The sequence below is a fragment of the Astatotilapia calliptera genome, chromosome 7 (assembly GCF_964374335.1).
Source record: "Astatotilapia calliptera chromosome 7, fAstCal68.1, whole genome shotgun sequence".
NCBI lineage: Eukaryota > Metazoa > Chordata > Actinopteri > Cichliformes > Cichlidae > Astatotilapia > Astatotilapia calliptera.
The window spans coordinates 59,630,253-59,656,238 of record NC_137428.1 but is presented as its reverse complement, the minus strand read 5'-3'; the positions used below and the strand labels follow the sequence as shown (position 1 = coordinate 59,656,238).

The window sequence follows — 25,986 nt, the reverse complement described above, 5'->3', positions numbered from 1 at the left end:
TGTCTCGTTTTTTAGGCTCCTGTTGTTCAGTCTGTGACAGCTGCACTTATAACCAACGTGTCTATAGCAATGGTCAGAGTTTCGCGACCCCTGACCAACCTTGCCACACCTGCACTTGTCTGGTAAGAATCCATTCATTAACACATTCCCTATCACTTTTTATCTTTGCACCTGCTAACATCTTCTCCTTTCATCTTATGCTCAGCATGGCACTGTTCAGTGTGAGAGACAATCTTGTCCTCAGCTTAACTGCAGGGACTCCTACACCCCTCCTGGAGACTGTTGCCCCAGATGTCGAGGTACCTAAAACTCAGACTGTGATTCTTATCATAGGTAAACGTGATCTATTCTGAGTGAGGTGACTGTAATGTGTGTGTTTGTTCTTGTCAGACTGCTCCTATGAAAACCGTGTGTTTTTGAATGGAGATGTTTTTCCCAACCCCGTGAGTGTGTGTGAGGAGTGCACATGTGCGAGTGGAAGGATTGACTGCCATCAGGCACAATGTTCTGAGCCTCGCTGTAATGCACCGATGCCTGGGCAGTGCTGCCAGAACAACTGCAATGGTGAGAAAGTTTACATTTGCTGTAAGGAAAATAAACAACTCTGAGAAATTAGGATCTCATAATTACAACATTGCTTGTTTTACTGCTGCAGGCTGCAGCTATGTAGGGAAAGAATATTCCAATGGACAACAATTTCCCCATCCTACTGACTCATGCAGGACATGCAGCTGCACTGTAAGAATAATGAGTACAACACCGAATTCAATAACATGTTGCCTTCTTAAAGCAGGTTTTCATTTCTGTTTGTGTTTGTCATAGAATGGAAATGTCCAGTGTCTGATGAAGAGGTGTCCACCACTGACCTGCTCTAACCCTCATGTGATACAAGGAGAGTGCTGTCCCCAGTGTCCTGGTAAGGATATGCAAGAACAGAGTCCTTCTGGGGCGCTTGTTTGAAAAGTTATTTTAAAGCATTAGCTAAATGAATTTCCAGTGCAACAGTAAAATTGCATGAGAGAATCACCAGCCAAATATGCCACAAAATAGAGTTTTAAAAAGCCTTTTTTCGCTGTTATACAAGCCATTTTTGCTCTTGCAGAATTCTCTTTATCTTTTTTGATGACTTAAAATATCTAGAAAAAGTAGTACAAAGCACAGTTACCCCCCTCAAATAAAAAAATTCACAAATCTACTTTGAACCAAGAAAAAGGCACTCTTCGTCACTCCACAATTCAAAAGTTTACACTAGTAATGTAAACTACATCTAGTAATAGTTTTTTTGAGTGAAGACAAAGGTAGGGGAGTGGGGGAAGGCATATACAGAAGCAGCAAAAGAGGGGGAAAGGTAGGAGTAGGGACTCTAAATGTAGGAATTATGATTGGTAAAGGAAGAAAGGTGGCTGATGTGATGGAGAAAAAGGACGCTAGATAGGAAGGCTGTGTGCACAAAAGCAAGGAGCATCGGAGGTGGATTTAAACTGTTCTACCATGGTGACAATAAGGAGCCAAATGGAGGGGGGATAATCTCAAAGGAAGAGAGATTGAACAGACTTACATGGACACGTAGATATTGACAACTGAGGCAGTGAGGTGCTGGATAGGTATGTGATAAGCAGAGAAATGTGGAAGGAAAGATGGCAGTTGGCTTTGCAAAAAGGATGAAAATTTTTGGGAAAGCATATTTCAAGAAGGGAGAAGAACAGGGTAGGATAGGGTAAGATAGGAAAGAGTGGAGACAGGCGGACTACATCTTGTGCAGAGGGTGCAATCTGAAAGAGGTTGGAGACTGCAAGTGGAGAATGTAGCTAAGCAGCTTCATTAGGTAGTCTGTAGGATGAATTTGGAAATCAAGAACAGAAAGCAAGTGAAGGCAGAGGCAAGGATTAAATAATGGGAGTTGAAAAAGAGTGCAGAGTTCAGGAAGGAGTTGAGGCAGGCTCTGGGTCGTGGGAAAGAATTAGCAGATGACCGGGAAATTAAAACTTAGGTGGTGAGGGAAACGGCCAAGAGTGGAGATGCTATGATTTTTGTTGGGAGTAACCAGGATGGACAGGATTAGAAATATTAGGAACAGCTTAGGTTGAGGTTAGAGGCAACGCTAGGGAGGCGAACTTGAAATGGGCTGGACATGTGCAGAGGAAAGAGAGTGGATGTAAGGGGTAAATGGTTTTGAATATGGAGTTGCCAGGCAGAAGGAAAAGAGGAAGACCACAGAGGAGTGTCATGGATGTAGCGAAGGAGGACATGGAGAAAGTTGGTGTGACTGAAGAGGATGCTAGAGATTGGGTGAAATGGAGGCAGACAATCTGCTGTGACGATGGAGGAGGAAGAGGAATAATAGCAGTTTCAGGACTACACTGCAAATAGGAACTGGTCAAATACTGTGTTTGTATGCTTTACATACATATATAATGAGAGAATAGTATAATATAATTTAAATATAAATACAAAAATGATTTGGTGATGGCAAAATATAAGTTATACCAACGACTATGAAGCTGACTCCTGAAAGTTTTTATGGTAAATAATTTCACAGTTTTTGTTTTCTTCAGCTCCTCAGTCAGACTGTGTGTATGAACAAAGCTCCTACAGTCACTTGGAGCATTTCAGCGACCCCAATAACGACTGTCGATCATGTGCCTGCACCAACGGGACAGTTCGCTGTAAACGAAAGCGCTGCCCGTTCGCTCACTGTTCTCACCCCATCAAACAAGACTGCTGTCGGAGCTGCGAAGGTACAAGTTGTCATGTCCTTAATTAAAGATCAGAACACTACTGATATTTGATGCAGTTGTTTATTGCGTCTTTATTATCAATTATTTTTCTCTCTCTCTCTTTTTCTCAGGCTGCTTATATGAAGATCAACAGCGAGTTAATGGGGAGATGTGGGATAACCCATCAGAGCCATGTGTTGAGTGTGCTTGCCGTGACGGCTCTGTCCAGTGTCAGAGGAAACGCTGTCCTCCCTCCAACTGTAAACACCCAGTCCAGAGAGATTGCTGCATGTCCTGTGATGGTGAGAACCTGAGCCAATGCACCAATCACTGGCCTCAGTTAAAGTCATTTAAAAATGATCTTTTTTTGCATGTATTAAACTGTAAATTTCTTCTTGCAGGCTGCATGTATAATGGTAGAGAATATCTTGACGGCACTGAGTTTCATGATGGCAGCGACCCCTGTGTTGTCTGTCACTGTTACGGAGGCGATGTCACGTGCTCCAGGATACCCTGTGATGAAAAGTGCAGTCACCCTTACAAACCACCAAGACAATGCTGTGGAGAATGTGACCGTATGAACGCTTAATAAACTAACTGTGCCCACACTGATATTTTCCCCCAATTTTTACAATTTGACCAACTAAACACATCTTTATTTGACAGGCTGTTCCTATAATGGCGCAGTCCTCATCAATGAACAGTCCATTCCTGACCCAGGAAACCCTTGCTATGAATGTATTTGCCAGGTAGTATCAGCACACCCACACAGACATTCCTATTAGCTTTAGACACCATGTCATGCTTATTTCTCTTACAGAGAGGCTCGGTGCAATGTAGGAGGAAGCGGTGTCCTGAAGCCCTTTGTCCTAATCCAGTCGCTGATGCTTGTGGTTGCCCAGTTTGTGGAGGTATCAGCGATCAACACATCGCAGCTCATGTTAAGTAGAATAAGTAGGTAACTGATGCTTTATTGTGTATGCAGGTTGTCGTTTTGAAGGTCTGACTTATGCTGATGGACAGATTCTCCTTGAACAAGAAAAAGCGTGCGAGGACTGCAGATGTTCAGTGAGCGAGAGCAACGCATTATTTAAACCGCTTATTAAGTTCACCATCATGGCATCATGTTTTATTTTTGTTTGGGTTTTGGTTGTTTTTTTTAGAGAGGAGAGGTAGTGTGTGAGCAAAGAAAATGCCCTGCTGTGTCATGCCCACATCCAACTCTCAACAGCTGCGCATGTGAAGTGTGTGATGGATGTAACTTCTATGGACGCGACTGTTTGAGTGGGGAGCAATTTGCACACCCTACAGATAGCTGTCAGCGCTGCTCCTGTCAGGTACTGCCATGCATCATTTTCAGCTCTATCAACTGTGACATTCAGTATACACAGAAAAATCAGAAATCAGAAACTTTAGAGATTACAGGCTTATATTAAGAACCAAACCTGCAAATATCTGTCATTTCAGATTATGTATGCTCGGAAAGTTTATAGCTTGCTTTTTCACAGAAGATGGCAGATGTTATTTGATATGCACCAGTTGCAAATGATTCCCTAGTTCCAACTGAGCATTGTTCAAATGCCACAACCAACCCGAGTATTGTTTCTGCCCATGTCTATCACTTTATGACCACAGAGCACCATACTGCTGCATTGAGCAGGATAACGCACAAAGCTCAGATCATCTTAAACTGGTTTGTTGAGCGTGACAATAAGTTCACTGTAGTCACATAGCCTCCAGAGTCACCAGAGCTGTAAAGAAACATTTGAGGACTTAAAAGAAGCAAGCTACAAATGTTTTGTAACCACGTGTAAACCATTTAAACAGTATATGTTACTTAAGGAAGATACATTTAGCTAACAATTTGTTTAATAGCACAACCCTAACCCCATCAGCACATTACAATTTGGTGAATTTTTCTTTTATTTTGAAAAACTGCCAGGAAATGTTTTCACTCCCTGTTGTTTTAATATTTGTTAGTTTGTTTAAAAAATATTATTACAGTTTCCCTCATGAGGCTTTGATGGATATTTTATTTTTATATATATTTATTTTATTATATCTAAAAAGACTTTGGTTTAACTACTTTCAAAAGGTTATGTGTTTTTATTGTAAAAAAAAGTCTTGTCTCTAACATATGTATCTATCCACAATTCAAAAAGACTAAATCTAACACTGAAACTAATAAAAACATAACTAAAATTAAATATTTTCAAACAATAAAAACTAAACCGAAACAAAAAACTGAATTAAAACTGAAGTAAAAACAAAAAGTCAAAATGAAATAAAATTAAAAACTCATTTAAAACTATAATAACTCTTCATATTAGAAGTGACTTTTTACCAGGGATTAATTTGCACTTGCTTTTTTGTGTGTGTTTGTATGTGTGTTGTGTAGAATGGTGGTGTGGTATGTGAGCAGGAATCTTGTCCAAGCATTACCTGTAGCAATCCAGTGACACGTCCTGGGGAATGCTGCCCCATCTGTGACTGCTGTTTCTATGAGGATGCTGTTTATTCTAACGGCGAAAGCTTCAGGCCCCCATCAAACCAATGCCAGAGCTGCACCTGTGTCGCGGGCACTGTTGAATGTGTGTCCGACGGCTGCCAACAAGCACCCTGCGCTCAACACGTTTCCATGTCAGAGCCGTGCTCAGGTACATCCTGAAACGATAAACACACAGCCAACAATTCATTATAAAGAAAGCTAGGATCCCGTATGTATTCACTTTTTAAATATAACAAGGGCTTCACAGAAAATTAACCTGCATTAGTATGTAATCTTTACTGTTTTCACACTGTTAAACAGAAATGTCACAGAAGTACAAAGAGTATAAATCCCATTTTGAATTCAAGCACCTGATCACAAAAATTACACATCTCAACAACTTGGAACACGTTATTTTCACCTTTTATGGACTAATTTGGAAATCTGCTTCCTTTGGACGAAGACTATTAAGACGCTCACTAACTTGAGACGCTGAATCACTGACCTTTATCATTTTGTTCCTGGTTACAACCCCTGTAACAAGAAGTCAGTTGTCTACCCAGACCCCTTGACCCTGTCACCACTTTATTTTGTCATAATAAGTCTTTGTTTAGTCCTTGATCTTGTCACCCAGTTGTTGTCTTCCAGACCCTCCACCTTATATGTTTTGTCACTGTTTAACACTTGCATGTAAACCATACCCAGCCCATACTCTTGTTCACCAGTATAAATGTTGTGTTTTGTCAGTGGGTCAGGGTTGGATTACCTTCCCAGACCCACTCTCTGAATTGGTACCAGAATACTCAATAAACATACCACCACAGCAAACTTTCAACAGTTTGGTCCCGTGATCCATTTGGTAATACGTTTAGTTGGAGACTGTTACTAAGTGGTCAGTGATCCTTTTGAAAACACAGTTATTGTTCCTGTGTGCTGTCTAAGGTCTGTGGAACTGCATGGCCTTAGGATTTGACTAAATTGCTTAAGGTTTTGACATTTTAGTTACCAGAGGACTGAAGAACAGAAGAATTTTTTTTAAATGCATCTGAGAGTTTTAAAAGTTTGAAAAGAAAAAAGAAACTAAGAAAAATGAAATGACATATGGGTTCATAGTGGGAGTAGGAGTACATCAGGAATGTGCTTTGAGCCAATTCTTGTTTGCAATGCTGATGGACAGTCTGACAGAGAAAGACAGACTGGAGTCTTTGTGGACTTTATATTTCTAGACAATATTGTGATCTATAGTGAGAGTGGTTTAGAGTCAGTGGCACTATTAAAAAAACGAAAAAAAAGACAAGAGACGGAGTTCAAGGTGGCAGAGTTAAGATGCTAAGATTCTGATTAGGAGTGACCAGAATTGACAGGATATGAAATGAATATATTAGAGGCTCAGCTGAGGTTGAGCATTTTGGAAAGGTTAGAGAGGCAAGGCTGAGATGATTTGGACATGTGCAGAGGAGGGATGGTGTGTATGTTTGGCAAAGGATGTTTAGGATGGAGTTGCCAGGCTGCCAGGAAAAGAGGAAGGCCACAGAGAAGATTCATGTAGTGAACGAGGACACGCCGAGAGTTGGCGTGGCAGAAAAAGATGCTGGGGATAGGGTGAAATAGAGGCTGATAAACCGCTGTGGTGACCCATAATGACAGCAGGTGAAAGAAGAAGAAGTTAGAGATTATTGGGAAAACATCATAACAATTTGTGTTTTTCTTTGTTGTGACGTCATTGCATGTTTTCTTTTGTTTGTCAGAACTTGTCTGTTTCTTTTGTGAAATGTCGTTTGATGTTTTCTTTTCCCCCCTTCAAAGTTCTACAAGAAAAACCAAAGAACATATTAATGTGATTCTGCTGGGATGAAAGGAGCCTTTAGGAGAAGTTAGTGGAGCATTCTTAATGCTGAGAATGAGTGTGAGGTTGAAAGCGAAAGAAATTCATTTAAAAAAATGTGGGGCCCAAGCATTAATCAGTGAGATTAACAGGTCTCTTCAGCACATGGGCTCTACTTACTCATCACTATCGGTACCACAATATAAGGCAATGCAGACAGTGAAAAATGTGGTGCAAGACTCAAAGCCTACATGTGGCTGAAGAACAAGCTGAAAATATAGATACCTAACAGAGGAAGTTCCAGGTGTACTGTATGACCTTCTACTGGTCAATGAAGAAAGAGGTCATGACCATCATCCAGCACATATTACCACCTTGCACCATTCCCTGGCAGCTGCAGTGTGTGTGTTTTCGTCCCAATGATGGCTTTGCCTGCAGTATAATTTCACAAACCCGGATGATTTCAATTACAGCCAACATCAGGTGAAGGCTCAGCTGATACCCTTCTGTGCATTCTATTGGCCATATCTCATATGGGATATGCTACTTAAGCTGCTTCAGCCTGCAACAGCTACTGTTACCCCACAAGCTCCTTTACACACCCACATTTTCCATTTTGTGCTTTTAATGCTATTTCTGACTTAATTCAATGCTTATTGTCACCGATAACCTGCTCTGTTCTGTCAGGACTCCTGATCGTGCTCTCCCTGCCTTTACCCTTTTCATGCAGAATGATGGGGAGGCTCAAAACCCTTGTGTCCAATTTTAAATTACTGTAGTTGAGAGAGAAGTAATATAAGTAATTCTGACAGAACTAATAATATATCCTACACTACAACTTTACACAGTTTTTTCTTCCACACTCAATCTTCTACCTTTTTGTCAGTTTTTAACATTTATGTTTAAACCATGGCCCACTCACAGTCGCTTGTTCATCAGTCTTAATGCCATATTTTGTCGGCTTACCTTCCCAGGCCTGCACTCTGGGTTGGTAATCCCACCCTGTACTGTAATATACACAACATTAGAACAAACTCTGACTGACTTCTCCAACATTTTCTTTCTCTGCTACTCTTGGTCATGTGACTCAGTATGTATGCTGAATGGACAGGAGTTCAGTGATGGGCAGACGTGGACCCTGAGTTCAAACCACTGCTCCACCTGCATCTGTAAGGTCTGACTTTATAAATCTTGTTTGCAGATATAGATTTTATTCTTCTCCATATTTCCTTTCTTGTATTGAAGTGCTGATCTGTGATATTCTCACAGGCAGGAGAGGTGCATTGTGCAGTTCCTGAGTGTCCTAAGCTTGCTTGTGTGCATCAGGTGACTGATCCAGGAGCCTGCTGTCCTCGTTGTAGAGGTAAATAAACTAATGGAAGCTCTGATCACAGGTGGAATAGTTTGTCAGTGACTCATTTTTCCTTCTCAGGTTGTGTTTATGCGGGAGAGGAGCATACAGAGGGCAGCAGCTGGTTTGCAGACTCAACTCCATGTATGACATGTATGTGCGTGGATGGTGTGACCACCTGCTCTGAAGTACACTGTCTGTCTCCATGTGTTAACTTCATCAGTGTGCCTGGGGAGTGCTGTCCAATGTGTGCTGGTAAGCATATTTGCCTTACATTTTCTTATTTCTGTTTCTCTGCAGTCTCTCCCAGTAGTGAAACCCATACGTAGCCATACAGTAGTGAAAGCCATACATTTAATATAAAATATATGTGTTCATATTCTTTTATTGTCACAATCTGTCATTATTTTTTGAGCAGACTGTGTATTTGAGGGCAAAGTATATGGACCAGGGGACAGTTTCCATCCAGCCAATGACCCCTGTCAGATCTGCACATGTGAGGTATGAAACAAATAAAAATCATCTCTGTATTGGATCATGAAATTTTGGTTTAGGTTATTTTTTTATTATAACTTATTGGCTATACTAAATCTGTGTTTAAAACAGGGAATTCACAGTCTTACAGTTTCATTACTCAGATTGATAGTGAGATTCTAGATATGCCATTACTGTACTGACACAAATGACAAGATATTATCTCATGTGTGTTATAAAAATGGTATGAAAATATCATGTGACAACCTTAGAATAAACGTTTTTACAGTTCTCAGATCTGATCCTTGTGTTGTGGAATGCTTTTTCAATACTGTTTCCCAGTTTTCCTGTCTTTGTGTGTCTCTGTGCTTAGTTATCTTCTAGATTTCCTGTTTCACTTTGTCAGTTAGCATCTCTTTGGTGTGTTGTCTTGGGCTTGCTTCCTGTTTGCTGATTACCTTGATTATGTTTAGCTGTTTCTGATTCCCTTCCTGTCCCCACTTAGCCAGTTATCTTTATATATAAATCCTATCTTCTCTTCATTCTCTGTTGTGCCGTCTGTTATACTTCCAGTTGTGTTTCCCGTTTTTTTCTACTAAGTGCCTTTAGTTTTTGTTACTTTGCTTTATGGAATTTGTTCAGTCTGCTTCCCACACCCTATTTGTGTCACACAATGTGCGATCCGTGCAGGGTTTAGTATTTTAAGTCAAAGTGATGAATGATGTTTTCAAAGTCAGTTAAGCTTCAGTTCTACTTACTGTAGCAAAATTGCTTGAAGCAGTAAAAACAGAAAGACAGAAATAACGTAAAAATAATGCAAGGATTTCTCTTTGGAAGATATTTGATTTCAGTGAGATTTCATCATTAAATAAATATAGATAGATGGATAAATGGAGTGATAGAAGCTGTAATAGTAAAATCTGAAGCAGTTTCTTGACATTTTGTGTGTTTCTCAGGTGATGCCGGATGGAGAACAGCACCTGAAGTGTTACCGAAAGCAGTGTCCCAGTCTGGTTGACTGTCCTAAGGGCAACATCTTGTTCTCTGGACCGGACTCTTGCTGTCCTGTCTGTGCACGTTAGTAGCAAACAAATGAATAAATAAATTATATGTGTATTATCTCTGCAGTATTGCTGAGCTCTCTAACATATGTGTCTATATTTAGAGCCTCTCAGTAACTGTACCCCTGCACTGATTGGTAATGAGGTGTTGGCAACAGATGACCCCTGTTTTACCTGCCAGTGTAAGGTAAAACAACAACACTTTGGTGTGATACCTCACAGATATGGAATAAAATATTTACAGTTAGGATATTTCAGCAACTACAGAGTTTCATTATGGGGTGATGCTGTCTTTGGGTGATCTCCCGTACAGGACCTGACATGGACTTGCTTACACAAAGTCTGCCCACTACTCACCTGTCCTCTAAATGAGCAGTTCACCCCTCCAGACTCATGCTGCCCAGTGTGTAAAGGTATAATGTGATAGAACAGCAGCAGTCTTAACATTTAGATTCTTGGTATTAATACATCTCTGTATATGTTGGCTCTCCTCTGTTCCTCGCAGATTGTGTAATTGAGGATCAGAACAGGCGTGTTGTGAACGGCACCAGCTGGAAAGACAGCAAAGATGACTGTGTCACATGCACCTGTTTTGTAAGTCAACAGAAATCTAGACACCCATCATAAAGAATATATATATATATATATATATATATATATATATATATATATATATATATATATATATATATATATATATTCTTTCGGAAATGTAGCTGGGTAATTATGTCATTGGCATCGGTGAGAGCCACTGTCAATATGTGACATATTGAAATCGCGTTTGAATTTGTGCTTGTTTTTTGCTTTCACTTTGCAATCGCGCAAACTGTGTATAGAGAGCGACAGCACTGATTGGTGAGTGATGATAATTTGCGCACCAATTCCTCTGACATCGTCTTATCAATCGTTAGCTTACTATGCAAACATGACAAGTGAAATCTCCCGCAGCAAGCTTAAACATGTGAGAGGTTGATCGCGCAGAGAATCGCTGAGCTTATGTGAGTGCGTGTGTAAAAGCAGCAGGATATATATTTTAGTTCTGCTGAGCCAAATAAGACAGGTCAGGGTGAAGAAGTGACAGCCAAAGAAAAGCTTACCACAAAACGGAAAAGTTATGACAAATCAGACTATAAGGCAAAAAGAAAGTGCAGCTTTATGGTTTCATGGACAAAAGAATTTCTGTGGCTGCAATATGACGAGCTAAATAACCAGGGGTGCACATAAGTGGTCCGCAGGTGCGCATTCGCTGTCAAAATAAAAAACGCGCACAAGATAAGAAGTTGCAACGCGTGTTTGCTACATAAGATTTTCAGGAGGAGGACAGACATTTGTTTAGAACTCTTAAAGATGTCGAAGAAGCTCCTTTAAGCAATTACTGTGATGTTCCTCCACCTCCAAAGAAATGTCAGAAGGAGTCCGAACCACAAAAGAAGCACGTATTCTCGGAAAAGTAGTTGCAGGAGGTGAGCTGGCTTCAAACAAATGATGAACGCACAGAGATGTGGTGCAGAATGTGCCGTGAAAATTTAATAAATGACAAATTAAAAAGGCATGAACATTTTTTTTTGTATCGAAAAAATATCGAACCGTGACACCAAAGTATCGAACCGAACCGAACCGTGAATTTTGTGTATTGTTGCACCCCTAATATATATATATATATATATTAGGGGTGCAACAATACTCGAATCGATATTGAACCGTTCGATACAGTACTTTTGGTTCGGTACGCATATGTATGAACAATACAAAATTTTTCATTTATTTTATCAACTTTTCTTCTGACGATGCTGTCTGTGTTGAGCGCTCAGTGGATCTGCGCTCGACAGTGCAGCCTAGGCGGAGTAGTCGAACGCAGATTCACTGAGCGCAGTGCAATATTATATTATATTATAATTTTAATAAATGACAAATTAAAAAGGCATGAACATTTTTTTTTGTATCAAAAAAATATCTAACCGTGACACCAAAGTATCGAACCGAACCGAACCGTGAATTTTGTGTATCATTGCACCCCAATATATATATATATATATATATATATATATATATATATATATATATATATATATATATATATATATATATATAAATGCTAGCATCCTATTTATAAGATGCTAGCAGGCAAGGCATACATGGAACGCCATAACCAAGTGGCCGGCATAGTGTACAGGAACATCTGTGCCGAGTATAACCTGGAAGTCCCGAGGTCAAAATGGGAGATGCCCCCAAGGGTGGTGGAGAATGACCGAGCTAAGATCCTGTGGGACTTCCAGATACAGACGGACAAAATGGTGGTGGCTAACCAACCGGACATAGTGGTGGTAGACAAACAGAAGAAGACGGCCGTAGTGATCGATGTAGCGGTTCCCAATGACAGCAATATCAGGAAGAAAGAACACGAGAAGCTGGAGAAATACCAAGGGCTCAGAGAAGAGCTCGAGAGGATGTGGAGGGTGAAGGTAACGGTGGTCCCCGTGGTAATCGGAGCACTAGGTGCGGTGACTCCCAAGCTAGGCGAGTGGCTCCAGCAGATCCCGGGAACAACATCGGAGATCTCTGTCCAGAAGAGCGCAGTCCTGGGAACAGCTAAGATACTGCGCAGGACCCTCAAGCTCCCAGGCCTCTGGTAGAGGACCCGAGCTTGAAGGATAAACCGCCCGCAGGGGCGTGCTGGGTGTTTTTTTTTGTTATATATATATATATATATATATATATATATATATATATATATATGATGATGCCTGACAGGAGCTTCCATGTAGTACTACCTGCCTCAGTACTACTTGGAAGCTCCTGTCAGGCATCATATCGGCTAAGATGAACAGGCACATGTGTCAATACATGAGCGGGACACAGAAAGGAATTGGCAAGAATACCAGAGGCGCAAAACACCAGCTACTGGTAGACAGTACAATCAGCCGAGACTGCAAGACCAGACTGACCAACCTGTGCACTGCCTGGATTGATTACAAGAAGGCCTATGACTCAATGCCCCACAGCTGGATACTGGAATGCCTAGAATTGTACAAGATCAACGGGACCGTAAGAGCCTTCATCAGGAACTCAATGGGGATGTGGCGTACAACACTAGAGGCCAACTCCAAGCCCATAGCACAAGTCACCATCAAGTGCGGGATCTACCAAGGAGATGCTCTGTCCCCACTGCTGTTCTGCATAGGCCTGAACCCCCTCAGTGAGATCATTAACAAGACTGGCTACGGATACCGACTACGGAACGGAGCAGTTGTCAGCCACCTCCTGTACATGGATGACATCAAGCTGTATGCCAAGAGTGAACGAGACATCGATTCACTGATCCACACTACCAGGCTATACAGCAATGACATTGGAATGTCGTTCGGACTGGAGAAGTGTAGTCGGATGGTATCAAAGAGAGGGAAGGTAGTCAGAACTGAGGGGATTGAACTACCAGAAGGCAACATTGCAGACATAGAGGACAGTTACAAGTACTTGGGGATCCCGCAGGCGAATGGGAACCATGAAGAGGCCGCTAGAAAAGCTGCAACCACCAAGTACCTGCAGAGGGTCAGGCAAGTCCTGAGGAGTCAGCTGAATGGTAAGAATAAGATCCGGGCCATCAACACGTACGCCCTGCCCGTGATCAGGTACCCTGCTGGGGTAATAGGCTGGCCAAAGGAGGAGATAGAAGCCACTGACATAAAGACAAGAAAGCTCCTTACCATGCATGGAGGGTTTCACCCCAAATCCAGCACCCTGAGGCTGTACGCTAAGCGGAAGGAAGGGGGCCGGGGACTGGTGAGTGTCAGCACCACAGTCCAGGATGAGACAACGAACATCCAAGAATACATTGGGAAGATGGCCCCAACTGACCGAGTGCTCAGTGAATACCTCAGGCAGCAGAAACCCAAGAAAGAGGAGGGAGACGAGGAACCATCATGGAAGGACAGGCCCCTGCACGGTATGTACCACCGGCAGATAGAGGAGGTGGCTGATATCCAGAAATCCTACCAGTGGCTGGACAACGCTGGACTGAAAGACAGCACAGAGGCACTAATCATGGCAGCACAAGAACAAGCTCTGAGCACAAGATCCATAGAGGCTGGGGTCTATCACACCAGGCAAGACCCCAGGTGCAGGCTGTGTAAAGATGCCCCAGACACAATCCAGCACATAACAGCAGGGTGCAAGATGCTAGCAGGCAAGGCATACATGGAACGCCATAACCAAGTGGCCGGCATAGTGTACAGGAACATCTGCGCCGAGTATAACCTGGAAGTCCCGAGGTCAAAATGGGAGATGCCCCCAAGGGTGGTGGAGAATGACCGAGCTAAGATCCTGTGGGACTTCCAGATACAGACGGACAAAATGGTGGTGGCTAACCAACCGGACATAGTGGTGGTAGACAAACAGAAGAAGACGGCCGTAGTGATCGATGTAGCGGTTCCGAATGACAGCAATATCAGGAAGAAGGAACACGAGAAGCTGGAGAAATACCAAGGGCTCAGAGAAGAGCTCGAGAGGATGTGGAGGGTGAAGGTAACGGTGGTCCCCGTGGTAATCGGAGCACTAGGTGCGGTGACTCCCAAGCTAGGCGAGTGGCTCCAGCAGATCCCGGGAACAACATCAGAGATCTCTGTCCAGAAGAGCGCAGTCCTGGGAACAGCTAAGATACTGCGCAGGACCCTCAAGCTCCCAGGCCTCTGGTAGAGGACCCGAGCTTGAAAGATAAACCGCCCGCAGGGGCGTGCTGGGTGTTTTTTATATATATATATATATATATATATATATATATATATATATATATATATATATATATATATATATATATATATATATATATATATATATATATATGTGTGTATGTTAAAAAAGAATGTGGTACACAAATACAAGTGGAAGGGTTTAGTTTTTGAGGAATGACTTAAAAGACACAAAAAGAAGGGTCCAGCGCTCTCCAGCTGCAAATACTGAGGGGTTGATTTTGATCGTTAAGCTAAGGAAAACACTTAAATTTCACCTAACTGAAGACATAATATTAATATGATTCTCCATTCACACATACATACATCTGATCCAACTTATCCCCTATCCAATTCATGGTCTTGGGAGTGTTGGAGCCTATCCTAGTTGACATAGGGCGAGAGGCAGGGTATTCTGGAAAGATCTCCAATCACAGGGGTTAAAATTAACACTTAACCTAAACCCATGCGTGTCTTTGGACTGTGGGAGAAAACTAGAGAATGCAGAGAGAACCCACGCAGAGAACATGCTAACTCCACACAGAAAGGCCACAGACTTAGGTGGAAGGCACACCAGCACGTTGCCACTAATGTTATATTTAAAAAAATAGCATTTCTAAAATAGACCTTTTTTTATTTACTGAGATTATTTTCTTAAGAAGTCTGTTTGTGGTTGCATCCTCAGTTGGGCTACATTGAGTGCAGCATTGAAGAGTGTTTACCTGCCATTTGTCTGGAAGGACAAAAGCAAGTGAAACTTCCTGGGAGATGCTGCTATGAATGTCAAGGTATCACAAAATAAAAACAGCTGCTGGCTTTTCACCTCTGGGTATTCGACACTGGAATGATGTGACAGATGGATGGGGTGTATTCTTTACAAAGATTAAACTTTGTTGTGGATATGTGTTGTAGACTCGGAGGTGTCGTGTTTGTACCAGGGGACAGTGTTTCACTCCAATGAACACTGGGAGGTGGATGAATGCACCAGCTGCACGTGTTTGTCTGGAGACGTACACTGTCGCAGTGAACGCTGCCCTCCCCTCACCTGTGCAAATGTGAGTGTTATTGAAAAACACACACACAAAATTTTTTTAATGGCGTTTCATGATTATCTGAAATGTTCCCATGATGCTCACCCATCAATTTGCAGAGAATCAGTTATTATCTGACGTTTCTCATCTGTGTTCACACGCTGGCTATTTTCACAGAGCACATTTTGTCACTGCAGACTTTTTGTTTTTTAAATCATTTTAGGTTCATCATATTCTCACACAGCCAGTGTTAACACAGTCTGTTTGTGTGTTTTACTGCCAGGATGAGATGCCTGCAGTTATCCCAGGTTTGTGTTGTCCTCATTGCCTTCCTCGTCCAGCTACTTGCAGTGCCTTTGGCGATCCTCATTACCGGACCTTCGATGGCCGCATGCTGCACTTCCAGGGAACGTGCACATATGTCCTAACACAGGATTGTGAGAGTGGAGATTTCAGGTGAAATTCATCCCAAACAATATCTATAATAATTAATTGTATAAAAAGTAGTGCTGTCAATAGATTAAAAGAAATTAACAAATTAATCTCACAATTATCTGTAATTAATCGCGATTAATCGCAATTACTTGATCCTGATAACTTGATTTTTTTCAACTTTATATTTAAGCTTCTAACTGACATTTATGCAATATAATAAAGTAAATGTAGAATAAACAAGAAATTCAAATTCAAATAGAATTTGAATAGTTTTCTTCAATCTTCTCCCGGATGCATTAATTGCGTTAAAAGTTTTAATCGCAATGGGGATTAATTCGCGTTAACTCGTTAATTTTCGGTGGCGCTAATATATATATATATATATATAGACATAGACAGAATCGTTTCGAGTATTTTGAGTCATTGTGTGCTCCAGATGTGTTCATCGAGTTAAAATTTATAAACGCGTTAAGCATGATGGTGGATTATTTTGCGTTAATGCGTTAATTTTGACAGCACTAATGAAAAAGAGATTCTTTTTCTGTTCAAACAAACCAGAACAGTACTGGTTCTGTGTTGAGGTTGATGATATGGAGTACCTCCCCAAGAGGTGCAGTTGCCATCATTGCCTCACAGAAAAAATAGTCTTGGACATCCTAGCTGGCTGGAACTGGAGGTGTTTCAGAAAATAGATGCATTGTTATTGTATTTAAAGCACAAAATTTTGCTAAAAGGTAACAAGTAACAAAACAAGAAAGCACATTTTTGTTTTTACAGTGTTCATGCTACAAATGATGATCGTGGACGTAAAGGAGTGTCCTGGACTAAAGAGGTTACTGTGTTTTTGGGTGATGTCACAGTGCAGCTACTGCAGGACTGGATTGTGAAGGTTTGTATGTAAATAGACCATAAAGGGTTTTACCCAGTGAATTTTATGCTTAGTGCATTCACTCATCCATCTCCTCTTTTATCCAGGTGAATGATGAGGCTGTAACTTTGCCATTTCTCAGGGAACCATACATCTATATCGAACGGCAAACCAACACAATTTTACTCAACACTAACATTGGTCTGAAGGTGCAGTACTCTTTGTTTTTCTGTCTCTTTACCTTCTCACAAATTTGGTCACTCCCAGTTTTGTAACAAACTGGTACATCCACTCGCCCACCTTAGGTGCTGTGGAGTCCTCGTTCACATGTAGAAGTAAGTGTGCCAGGCTCCTATAAGGGCCACACCTGTGGTCTTTGTGGAAACTTCAACAACTACTACCAGGATGACCTCCGGATGCCAAATGGACGAATCACCCTATCTGAGTCTGAATTTGGAAACAGCTGGAGGGTAAAATCAATACACAGCAGTAATACAGAGACTCTATAAAATACATAGCTTATCACTAATTTTGACTGCATGCAAATGAAATAACTTTTTGTCATTTAAGGTCACAAATGGTACCCATTTCCGCTCCTCCTGTCGTCCTGGCGAGAATGTTGACCCTTGTAAGGATGCAGGCTACCAGGCCAAAAAGGGGGCCAACACTCGCTGTAAAATCCTGAAGTCTGCCATCTTTAAGCCCTGTCATCCCGTGGTGCCTCCTGAACAGTGGTACGGAGCTTGTGTTTACGACCTCTGTGCTTGCGGTGCCAATACTGATGACTGTCTTTGTGACACGTTGGAGGCCTACGCGAGCCAGTGCAGAGCAGCAGGAGTCATCGTGCAGTGGAGGAGCGCGTCTCTGTGTGGTGAGTAAATCACCAGAAAGTGGCAAATATACTCTAGGATGTATATTATCATTTCACATCGAGCGTGCATGCCGGCAACCAGCTGTCAGCTTCATAACCAACTTTAAACTGTCACGGGCCCAGCTTTTTAAATTTTGGGTCTTGTCTAGTTTTCAGTTGGTTTCAGTTTATGTTTTATATCCTGAGTTTCTGTGTATTCCTGTCTTCTTAATGTTCCCATGTGTGTCCTAACCTCATCCCTGTGTTTTGTCCTTGGTGTTTCCTTCTTTGTGTTTGGTTCCTTTTCTGTCTTTGTTTCAGGTCTGTGTTTCTGTTCTCATGTTCTGCTACTTCCTGTTTTATTTTGATAGTCTCTCATCTTGTTTGCTCTAATCTCCTCTTGGCTATTTTGACTAAAATGTGTTCTTTGTCACGTCCTCCCTTTTGCTGTGCGCTCTCTTGTCCGTGTGTTCTCCTAGAGTCCTATTTTTCGGTTTGGTTTGTGTAATTTCTGTAATTTGCCAGCAAGCAAAGCTGAGTTTTTGAGTTTATTTCTCTTCCTGTGTCCTGCCTCTGGGTCCACAGTCTGCTTGCCACACGGCGTTCCATGACATAAACTGCTTAATGTTATAAGGAAGTAATGCAATATGATTCATTGTGAATTAAAAATAAACAGCCATTGGCCTCACTGCTGTCAGCCACCCGGAAATTTCTGCTGAGGATCAGTAAAGGTCAAAATAAGACATATGCTTGAAGCTATAGTGCTCACAGTGTTTTCTTTGCTCCTGTCTTCCACAGCTGTGGGCTGCCCAGTGGAGAGGGGCTTTGTGTTTGATGAGTGCGGCCCCCCTTGTCCTGTAACCTGCTTTAATGTCGATGTACCTCTGGGAGTGATAGAAAGCCACTGTTTCAAGCCCTGTGTTCCAGGATGTCAGTGTCCTGCTGGTCTGGTCCTACACAACAACTACTGCATACCACAAGAGAAGTGTCCAAAGATCATTCATGGCAGCTCCTCAAATGCCACAGTTACTGAATAAGTGGACACTCACTTATAATTTCACACGCATGCACTGTCACTGCATCAGCCCCATGTTACTGTATACAATGGAAAGATTTCCAGATGAACCTCCATGACCTGTGGACTCCACATACTGTGTTTGTTGGTTTTTATAAATATTGTAACACTGAATATTTATACTACTTAAAGATTTGTCATTTAATTCCATACCTAGTTTGTTTCACACATTTACTTTAACAGTATTAGCAATTATTTAAAGTTGTTTATCATGCAGGTTACATTTTTAGCACTGTGCAATGTCTGACTGTTCATACAGGAAGCCATATAATCTCAGGTAATCTTTTCCTTCTCCATTTTATAAATAAAAGTTTCACTAATATTTCTGTTGTTTCTTTTTCTGTGTTCAGAGACAAACTTCATGTTGATATTTAATCACCCATTTGGCAACACTGTCCTTTCTGCACACATTGTATTTATTTGAGTAGAGTGTATTTTAGTGAGTACACATCAGGTCAGCTACACATATGAAAATGTGTGAAATAGCTTTACAATTCAACAAATATGGTAAGCAGTTTTCAATAATAAATCAGCTTATTTCAGGGTGATTCTCAATGATCAACTGCTTATAGACCTAACCACCTCATTATTATTACCTTTATTTGACCAAGAAATCCCACTGAGGTCTCTCTTTTTTTTTTTAGGGAGAGCTGGCCAGACATGTTTACATTCACTTCTTTCTCTAAATTGTCCATGGTCCAGGGTGCTTTGTAAGAAAACACTGGTGTCCCTAGATATGTCATAACTTTAAGCAAATCAAAAAAAGAAACCGGCTCATATCCCTTTGTTTTCCTCTTAACAGTGATGTTTTTCTACAATAAGACAAAGAAACACAGCCACTTTACAACACTATAGTCTGTATATAAAAGTTGTATGTAGCCACCATGATATCATCTATTATTTTCTGGACTCTGGACAATTTGAAGTTTCAACAGGTGAAATGGTTAAGTGCTAAGCTATCAGATAACTAGTAAGCTTGTTAAACAAGATATATAAGGTATATGGGTTCATCACATGGAAGCAGATTCCTTTTAATTATTGATAATCATGCAAATAGTATAGCAGTATCATACAGATAAAATACTAGAATTCTACACAACAAAACTGGAGCATAAACTTCTGCAAACAGAGGTGAGACCCAGGCAACGCATACCTGTCAATCACAGCACCCACACCCCTACATTTAAGGCTTAATAAAACCCAAAATGGTTAGTTTGGTTTTTTTTTAAGTTGATCCACCATACAGCTTTTGAAGAGAACAGAAGCCTAAATCACATACTAGGACTTTGTATGCCTTAAAAATAAAGTAAATAAATCATTTGACACCACAGACTTTAAAATAAAGACAACACAACACTAAAAGGCATGGAGCCACTGACTTTCACTACGTGTTAAATGTTACAGAGCACTACACTCAGGTGTAAAGCATCACGTGGTCATGTATCACCTTTCACTCTCTGACAGATACACTGTCACTTTTTGTTGCTGGTAAGCTGATCCAGCTGTTTCCCAGAGGACTGCCGTAACCATAGTAATATGCTGCATAATTTATCAACCTGAAAACATGGAGCAGGTAGGATACTTTGCTGTGGCTGTGTGAGAAATGCATTTGTTTTCCTTTTGTATGTACAAGGTTGAATTGAATGAACTGAAAATAAATGTAATTACAACCATGTGCTTTGCTTCAGGATTACATTGCTGGTCTTTACCAGTCTCTAGGTATGTCTGTTGGCGCAGAGTTTACCCCTGAGGATGTGAGTCTCCTTTACAGCAAAGTGTTTCATTTTTCTTCCAACATCACTGAAGCACATACAGCTATGAGGAAGGTACCAGCTCACACATAATTAGACACAAACACAAACAAACAAATAGTAACAGAATACTACAATGGGGCTGTTTGTGCTTCAGATTGCAGGAGGAGACAGTAGCTGGACCTGTATTGGTGAAAATGTTTTGGATGTTCTCTTAGAAATGGAAAGGGAAAGGGAAAAGAAGGAAATGGTACAATTTTTCTTCTTTAATATGATAATATCGTAGCTTAACTCCATAATCAAAATATTATTACTACTGCTCTTATAAATACTCTTATCTTCAGCTATACTGGGACCTCCTGCTACTAAATACTGGAAATCCCAATGCTTTTCATCACACGATGGATTCCCTGCTCCAGAATACAGACTTTAATACTTTCGAAAAGGCATACACCTCAGATTTAGGATCCCTACAGCAGGTTGGTACAGGTATGTACTTGCAGAACTGTACACTTTCTCCTGCATTAATGCAGTTCATTATTTGCCCTCTTTTGCTTTCCGCAGATCGGAAGATGGGGAGGGGGGAAAGAGTTCTCTGGGAAAAAGACATGTGTGAAAAGGCTCAAAAAAGCAGCCAGGCAGTACTGGGCTAGGTGAGCATCTTTTATTGAGGGTGAGAAGTTACTCAGTTTATAGCAAAATGTGTTATTTTAATATTAAATTTGTACATGTATTGATTTTTATTGTGTGTATGTATGAACCACATAGTACACCGTTGTTAGACTTACAGCCACATCACCCAGATTACTGTGTTGCATGTGTGAAAAGCCAAAGATTAAAGAACCTAAAAGGAGCAAAATTCGTAACTGCTTTTTCTTTAATACCCTAGTCCTTGTGGCAAATCTGTGCATTATTCAATAATATTAAATTGTGGTTTGCATGTAGCACATCAAATCGCTAAAGCAAGTAGAAAACAACTCGGTGACTGCAGCTTAACTGGGTGTACTGATGTGAGCAACAATTGTATTGCCAGTTAACACAGCTTTTTACTAAGGAGGATGTTTTATCTTTCAGAGGTTATTCAATATTACTTAACCTGAGTATTAAGGAGCAACTGAGCATTTCAGAGATATACAGTTTTCTAATATTACAAACCACCCCTTTATAGTGAAGTGCTTACTTGCAATAGCTATGTTGTTAATGTGTCTGCTTCTACTAAGATTGGCATCACAGGGTGTGTGGAGCATACTGCCCTCTACATGGCAGAACCAAAGTCAAAGGATTACAGGCCAGGCGTGGGGCCATGTCTCCTTGTCAGACGTCCTCCTCTTGGTGGATGTCAAGTATGATGTGGTCACTCAATTGCTGTATACAGAAATGCTTCAGGAGCACCATAGTAAGGAAATGTTCCTCTACACTGTCACCTAAGTACACCTTAATCACAATGAAGGAGTCTGCTTTGGATGCTTCATGTTTCTGTCATTACTTCTTTGTTGATCCACAGCTAAGAGCGTCTGGGAGATGATGCCGACATGGCAACAGCATCAGGAAGTAGAACAGTTGGAGGATCGTGCAGATGAAGCTTTGGCATCTGTTGATATGCTCAGCTTAGCTGAGCTGCCAGGAGCTTTCAGGATGTACAAGTAACACACATAGATCATGTTTTTGCTACTTTGCTTGAGTGTTTGAACTTGGCTACACTGCCACTGGTCGGGGATATAAGGAGTCAGTGTGTTATCCAAAAACTAAAAAAGGATGTGCATAAACAACTTTGTTAAATAGCACACGTAACGGCAAAGAAAATGGTTTATCAAAACAGATGGGTTAATTTGTAGATCCATCAATTTTCCTGACTGCTTATTTAACTAAAGGGTTGAAAAGGGATAGATCCCATCTCAGGTGGCATAGGCCAACAGGCAGGATACACTTTGGACAAGTTCAGCACAGGGAGAACAAAAAGCAACAGACGATTCACACTCACATTCATACGTACTGGCACTTTAGGGTCTACTATTAAGATGGCATTCATATATTTGTATTATGTCTGTATTATGGATGGAAAGCATTTAGTTTGATTCATGTTAAGCCAAAGCACCATGGTAAAGCTTATTTCCCTTCAGGGCCTGTATGAGTGCATCTTTTAGAAGTTGTCCTGAGCAGTCCTGGTCTGCCGTTTCTCTTCTGAATGAGTTGCACAAATTTTGTCAACAAGAACATGATGCACTTACAGTCCTGCATGAGAGGTAAATTATTTCAAGTAGTTTCATACATTTGACTTAAGAGAGTTTTTTGGGGGGAAATACCACCATGAAACCCTGAGAGGGAAAGGGTTGATTCATCAATCTTTTATCTTCCAGGCTCCATGGGGAGAGCCTGAAACTGTTGTGTCTGTACGTCAGGTTGGCAACTATTAGAGCTCAGAGAGAGAAACTTTCCTATACAGCTCTTCTGGCTGCTCACCAGTCCTGGGAGACATGGTGAGCCAAAACAACACTCAGAGTATACAACAGTTTGTATTCACAATCATCAAGTTTTCATATCCTTTGTGTACTGTCTGTCCATTCAGGCCACATGTTAACGGTCCACGTAGAGCAGAGCAGGCCTCCTTGTGGCTACATGGAAAAGCACAAGAGAAAGAGTATGACTTTGAGACAATAGAGCAGGTATTACAAATCAGACTGTGGACAGCAAACTCCTGTTATAATATTGCTCTCAGATTATATACATGATCTTTTTTAGTGGGTTAACATTACTTTTATAAGTAATAGAGCTACATTTTTGGTCCACTTATAGCAGTCAGTGCTGCAGCTGCTGGTGCTGACTCAAGAGGAGGAGAGGAAGCAACTTATCACATTAATACATGGAATCTCCATAAAGGATGTGCAGGCACCAGCATTCACAGTGCCTCCAAAATATGGTAATAAATAGTTTTATTTTTCCCAGCAGAATTTATTTAGAATTTACTTCTTTTTGATTTCCATCATTTCTCCACATCATTATCTTCTTTCCTGTTTCCTCGACAGACAATCATCATCAAGTTCCTTTGAGGAATGGCTGTATTAAAAGGCTGCATCAAATTCATGCTTGGTTGCAGGCACACAGTGGTACTCAGAGCCCTCTACAGCAAACTAACCCTGAACCACAACCGATGGCCCAGCTCAAAGTGCAGGCCTACAGAGAATGGTCCCAACTTCTCCTGGAAGACTGTGCCCTGCTTCTTCTAACCCATCTAACAGAACTTCAGGAAGTCCAAGCTTCTGCTTTACTGCAAGCGATGATGGATGGGGTGAGTCGAGGCAATCACAACATACAAGTCAAAGCAAGAAAACCTACAAAAGGCTGTAATGTTAATAGTGGTGCATCTTGTCTCTTTGTTTAGAATGCACAGCTTCTCCAGGCTTTGCAGGATAAATATAAATCTGAATTTCAAGCTCAGTGCTTTAGCAACCTGCTCCACCTCCTGATCTCAGATGCTCCCCTTAGCTCAGGCTCTGTGTTAAATCCTTATCCAAACTTTACTGAAACCAGCAGCAGCAAGCAAATCATAGTTCAGTCCTCTTACACTGGACAGGCAGAAGTCCAAAACATGAGTGGGGGATCAGCTGAAGCTGAGACGGTTGATTCAAGCAAAAGCAGCAACGGTGTAGTGAATGAAGTCCAAAATGCGGATGGGACTTACAAACACGATTTCTGTTCAGGTATTAAAAACATTTAATAACTAATTATCCTAATAAAATAACATTTTCCTAAAACTGTGGGAATAATATGCTTTGAACTCCAACAGGTTGTGGAGCAGTCATGGAGGACCTGCCCTACTTGGAGATCCTGTGTGTGTCAGATGCTCGTGAGGGTCTTGCTGCAGATGGAGGAGCCAAAGAGGAAGCAGAGGGCAGTGAATTAAAGAGCCCCCAGAGCTGTGAGAAACAGGGCTCTTTAATCACCCTCGCCTGGAGCAAACCACCAGAGGATGACATAGACAGCGCAGCAGAGCCTGCAGATGGGTGTACAGGACAGATTCAGGATGGTGCAAGAAGTCTGAAGACGCAAGCACGGCCTACACAATGTGATGTGTCAGATCAAGAGAGAGGTGGAGAAGAGCTGAAACCTACTGGGTTGAAGTCTGGTACTCCAGATCACTGTGACACACAGTCTGCAAACCAGCAGTGCAGCACAGTAGAAGAGGTACTTCATAAGAGTGTAGCAGAACGTAATTCACTGTGACTGTCACTGAACTCATGTGTTCACTTTCTGAATTCTTATTAGCTGGCCTTCAATAACAGACAAACAGCCGATCAACCAAATGAAGGAGAAGCTGTATTTGAATGTGGCTTACAAACACATGCTTTGGTGGCAGAGAGCAAGGAAGCCGCACAGCCACACCCTATGGCTGATTCCTCTGAAGCTAACCCACATGCAGACGACTTCTGCTATGGGACATGCAAGGACATAACTAATGCTGACAGGGTTGTGACTGAGGTGGAAACAGAGTCCAAGCAGTGGGACATGACAGACCCTGAACTTGATTGCTATAAGGAGCAGAAATACTGTCCAGAAGAAACAGTAAGAGTAGTCTTTTACATATTCTGGTTAGATCGGTTCTCATTTAAAACATACAACCAGCTATTTTCCCACCATGTTCCAGGTAGACTATAGCCTGTCAGAGTGTAAGGCAAAGAAGGAAGCTTCTCTGATGGAGAGAGAACGAGTGAGCGAACCGGTGTCTGCAATGGAGAGAGAGAGGACAATGCGCAACCTAGTGGACATGCAAAGAAAAGTTGAACAAAGGCAACAGAGAGACAGAGAGAGGCAACTGCTCAGGGTGAGACAAGGTGTAGAGAGGGACACTGCATGCTCATGACTCAGAAATGAAAGCAGAATTGATGTTACATTGTTAGCATGTCTTTCAGATTCAGGAGCGCCTGTCAATCATCCAGAACAGAAAGGCAGAGGAAGACCTGCTTGGCCTGAAACACACAGACAGGATAAAGCACCTTACTCAAGATCTACCACTGGTAACTACATATTGAGGAACTGTATACTTAAAAAAAACCCTCAAAAACAATGAATTAGCATGCTATCTTATCATCATATTGTCTACTTTTTAGGAAGATAAGAACAAGCAGAAGACTGTTGTGAAAGAGCGTCTGGAGCAACTCAGAAGAGAGCGCTCTTATGTCATGCAGTCTAAAAGAGATAGGTAAATGACACCCTCTTGAATCTGCCAGTCAACACCAAATTAATATTGACCGCATTTATTCCAACACTATTTTTTAATCCTTTAGAAATACCACAGGGTTTAAAGAACTCCTGGGTCCAGTTGCCCTCCAGAGCAGAGA

General features: G+C 41.4%; 1 protein-coding gene and 1 long non-coding RNA gene across 2 annotated transcripts in view; both read left to right on the top strand.

Moving 5' to 3' along the window:
• The window catches only part of kcp (kielin cysteine rich BMP regulator), a 31,060-nt gene extending 11,839 nt beyond the window's left edge, over nt 1–19,221 (top strand). The window contains exons 23-51 of the mRNA XM_026176077.2: nt 16–122; nt 206–299; nt 391–564; nt 656–738; nt 823–916; nt 2,556–2,738; nt 2,849–3,019; nt 3,119–3,292; nt 3,384–3,466; nt 3,538–3,628; nt 3,703–3,785; nt 3,881–4,054; nt 5,116–5,374; nt 8,122–8,204; nt 8,300–8,393; nt 8,463–8,636; nt 8,800–8,882; nt 9,812–9,932; nt 10,021–10,103; nt 10,230–10,329; nt 10,422–10,510; nt 15,326–15,428; nt 15,553–15,695; nt 15,955–16,127; nt 16,884–16,995; nt 17,082–17,183; nt 17,280–17,444; nt 17,545–17,845; nt 18,623–19,221. Coding sequence (XP_026031862.2) covers nt 16–122; nt 206–299; nt 391–564; nt 656–738; nt 823–916; nt 2,556–2,738; nt 2,849–3,019; nt 3,119–3,292; nt 3,384–3,466; nt 3,538–3,628; nt 3,703–3,785; nt 3,881–4,054; nt 5,116–5,374; nt 8,122–8,204; nt 8,300–8,393; nt 8,463–8,636; nt 8,800–8,882; nt 9,812–9,932; nt 10,021–10,103; nt 10,230–10,329; nt 10,422–10,510; nt 15,326–15,428; nt 15,553–15,695; nt 15,955–16,127; nt 16,884–16,995; nt 17,082–17,183; nt 17,280–17,444; nt 17,545–17,845; nt 18,623–18,861 — 3,935 coding nt within the window. The 3' untranslated portion in view covers nt 18,862–19,221. The remainder of the gene's footprint in view (nt 1–15; nt 123–205; nt 300–390; nt 565–655; nt 739–822; nt 917–2,555; nt 2,739–2,848; nt 3,020–3,118; nt 3,293–3,383; nt 3,467–3,537; nt 3,629–3,702; nt 3,786–3,880; nt 4,055–5,115; nt 5,375–8,121; nt 8,205–8,299; nt 8,394–8,462; nt 8,637–8,799; nt 8,883–9,811; nt 9,933–10,020; nt 10,104–10,229; nt 10,330–10,421; nt 10,511–15,325; nt 15,429–15,552; nt 15,696–15,954; nt 16,128–16,883; nt 16,996–17,081; nt 17,184–17,279; nt 17,445–17,544; nt 17,846–18,622) is intronic.
• Nucleotides 19,222–25,355: 6,134 nt separating this feature from the next.
• On the top strand, nt 25,356–25,847 carry LOC145430175 (uncharacterized). The gene is made up of 3 exons (XR_013910620.1): nt 25,356–25,469; nt 25,558–25,662; nt 25,756–25,847. It is a non-coding gene; the product is annotated as an uncharacterized LOC145430175 (long non-coding RNA).
• Nucleotides 25,848–25,986: the final 139 nt, after the last annotated feature.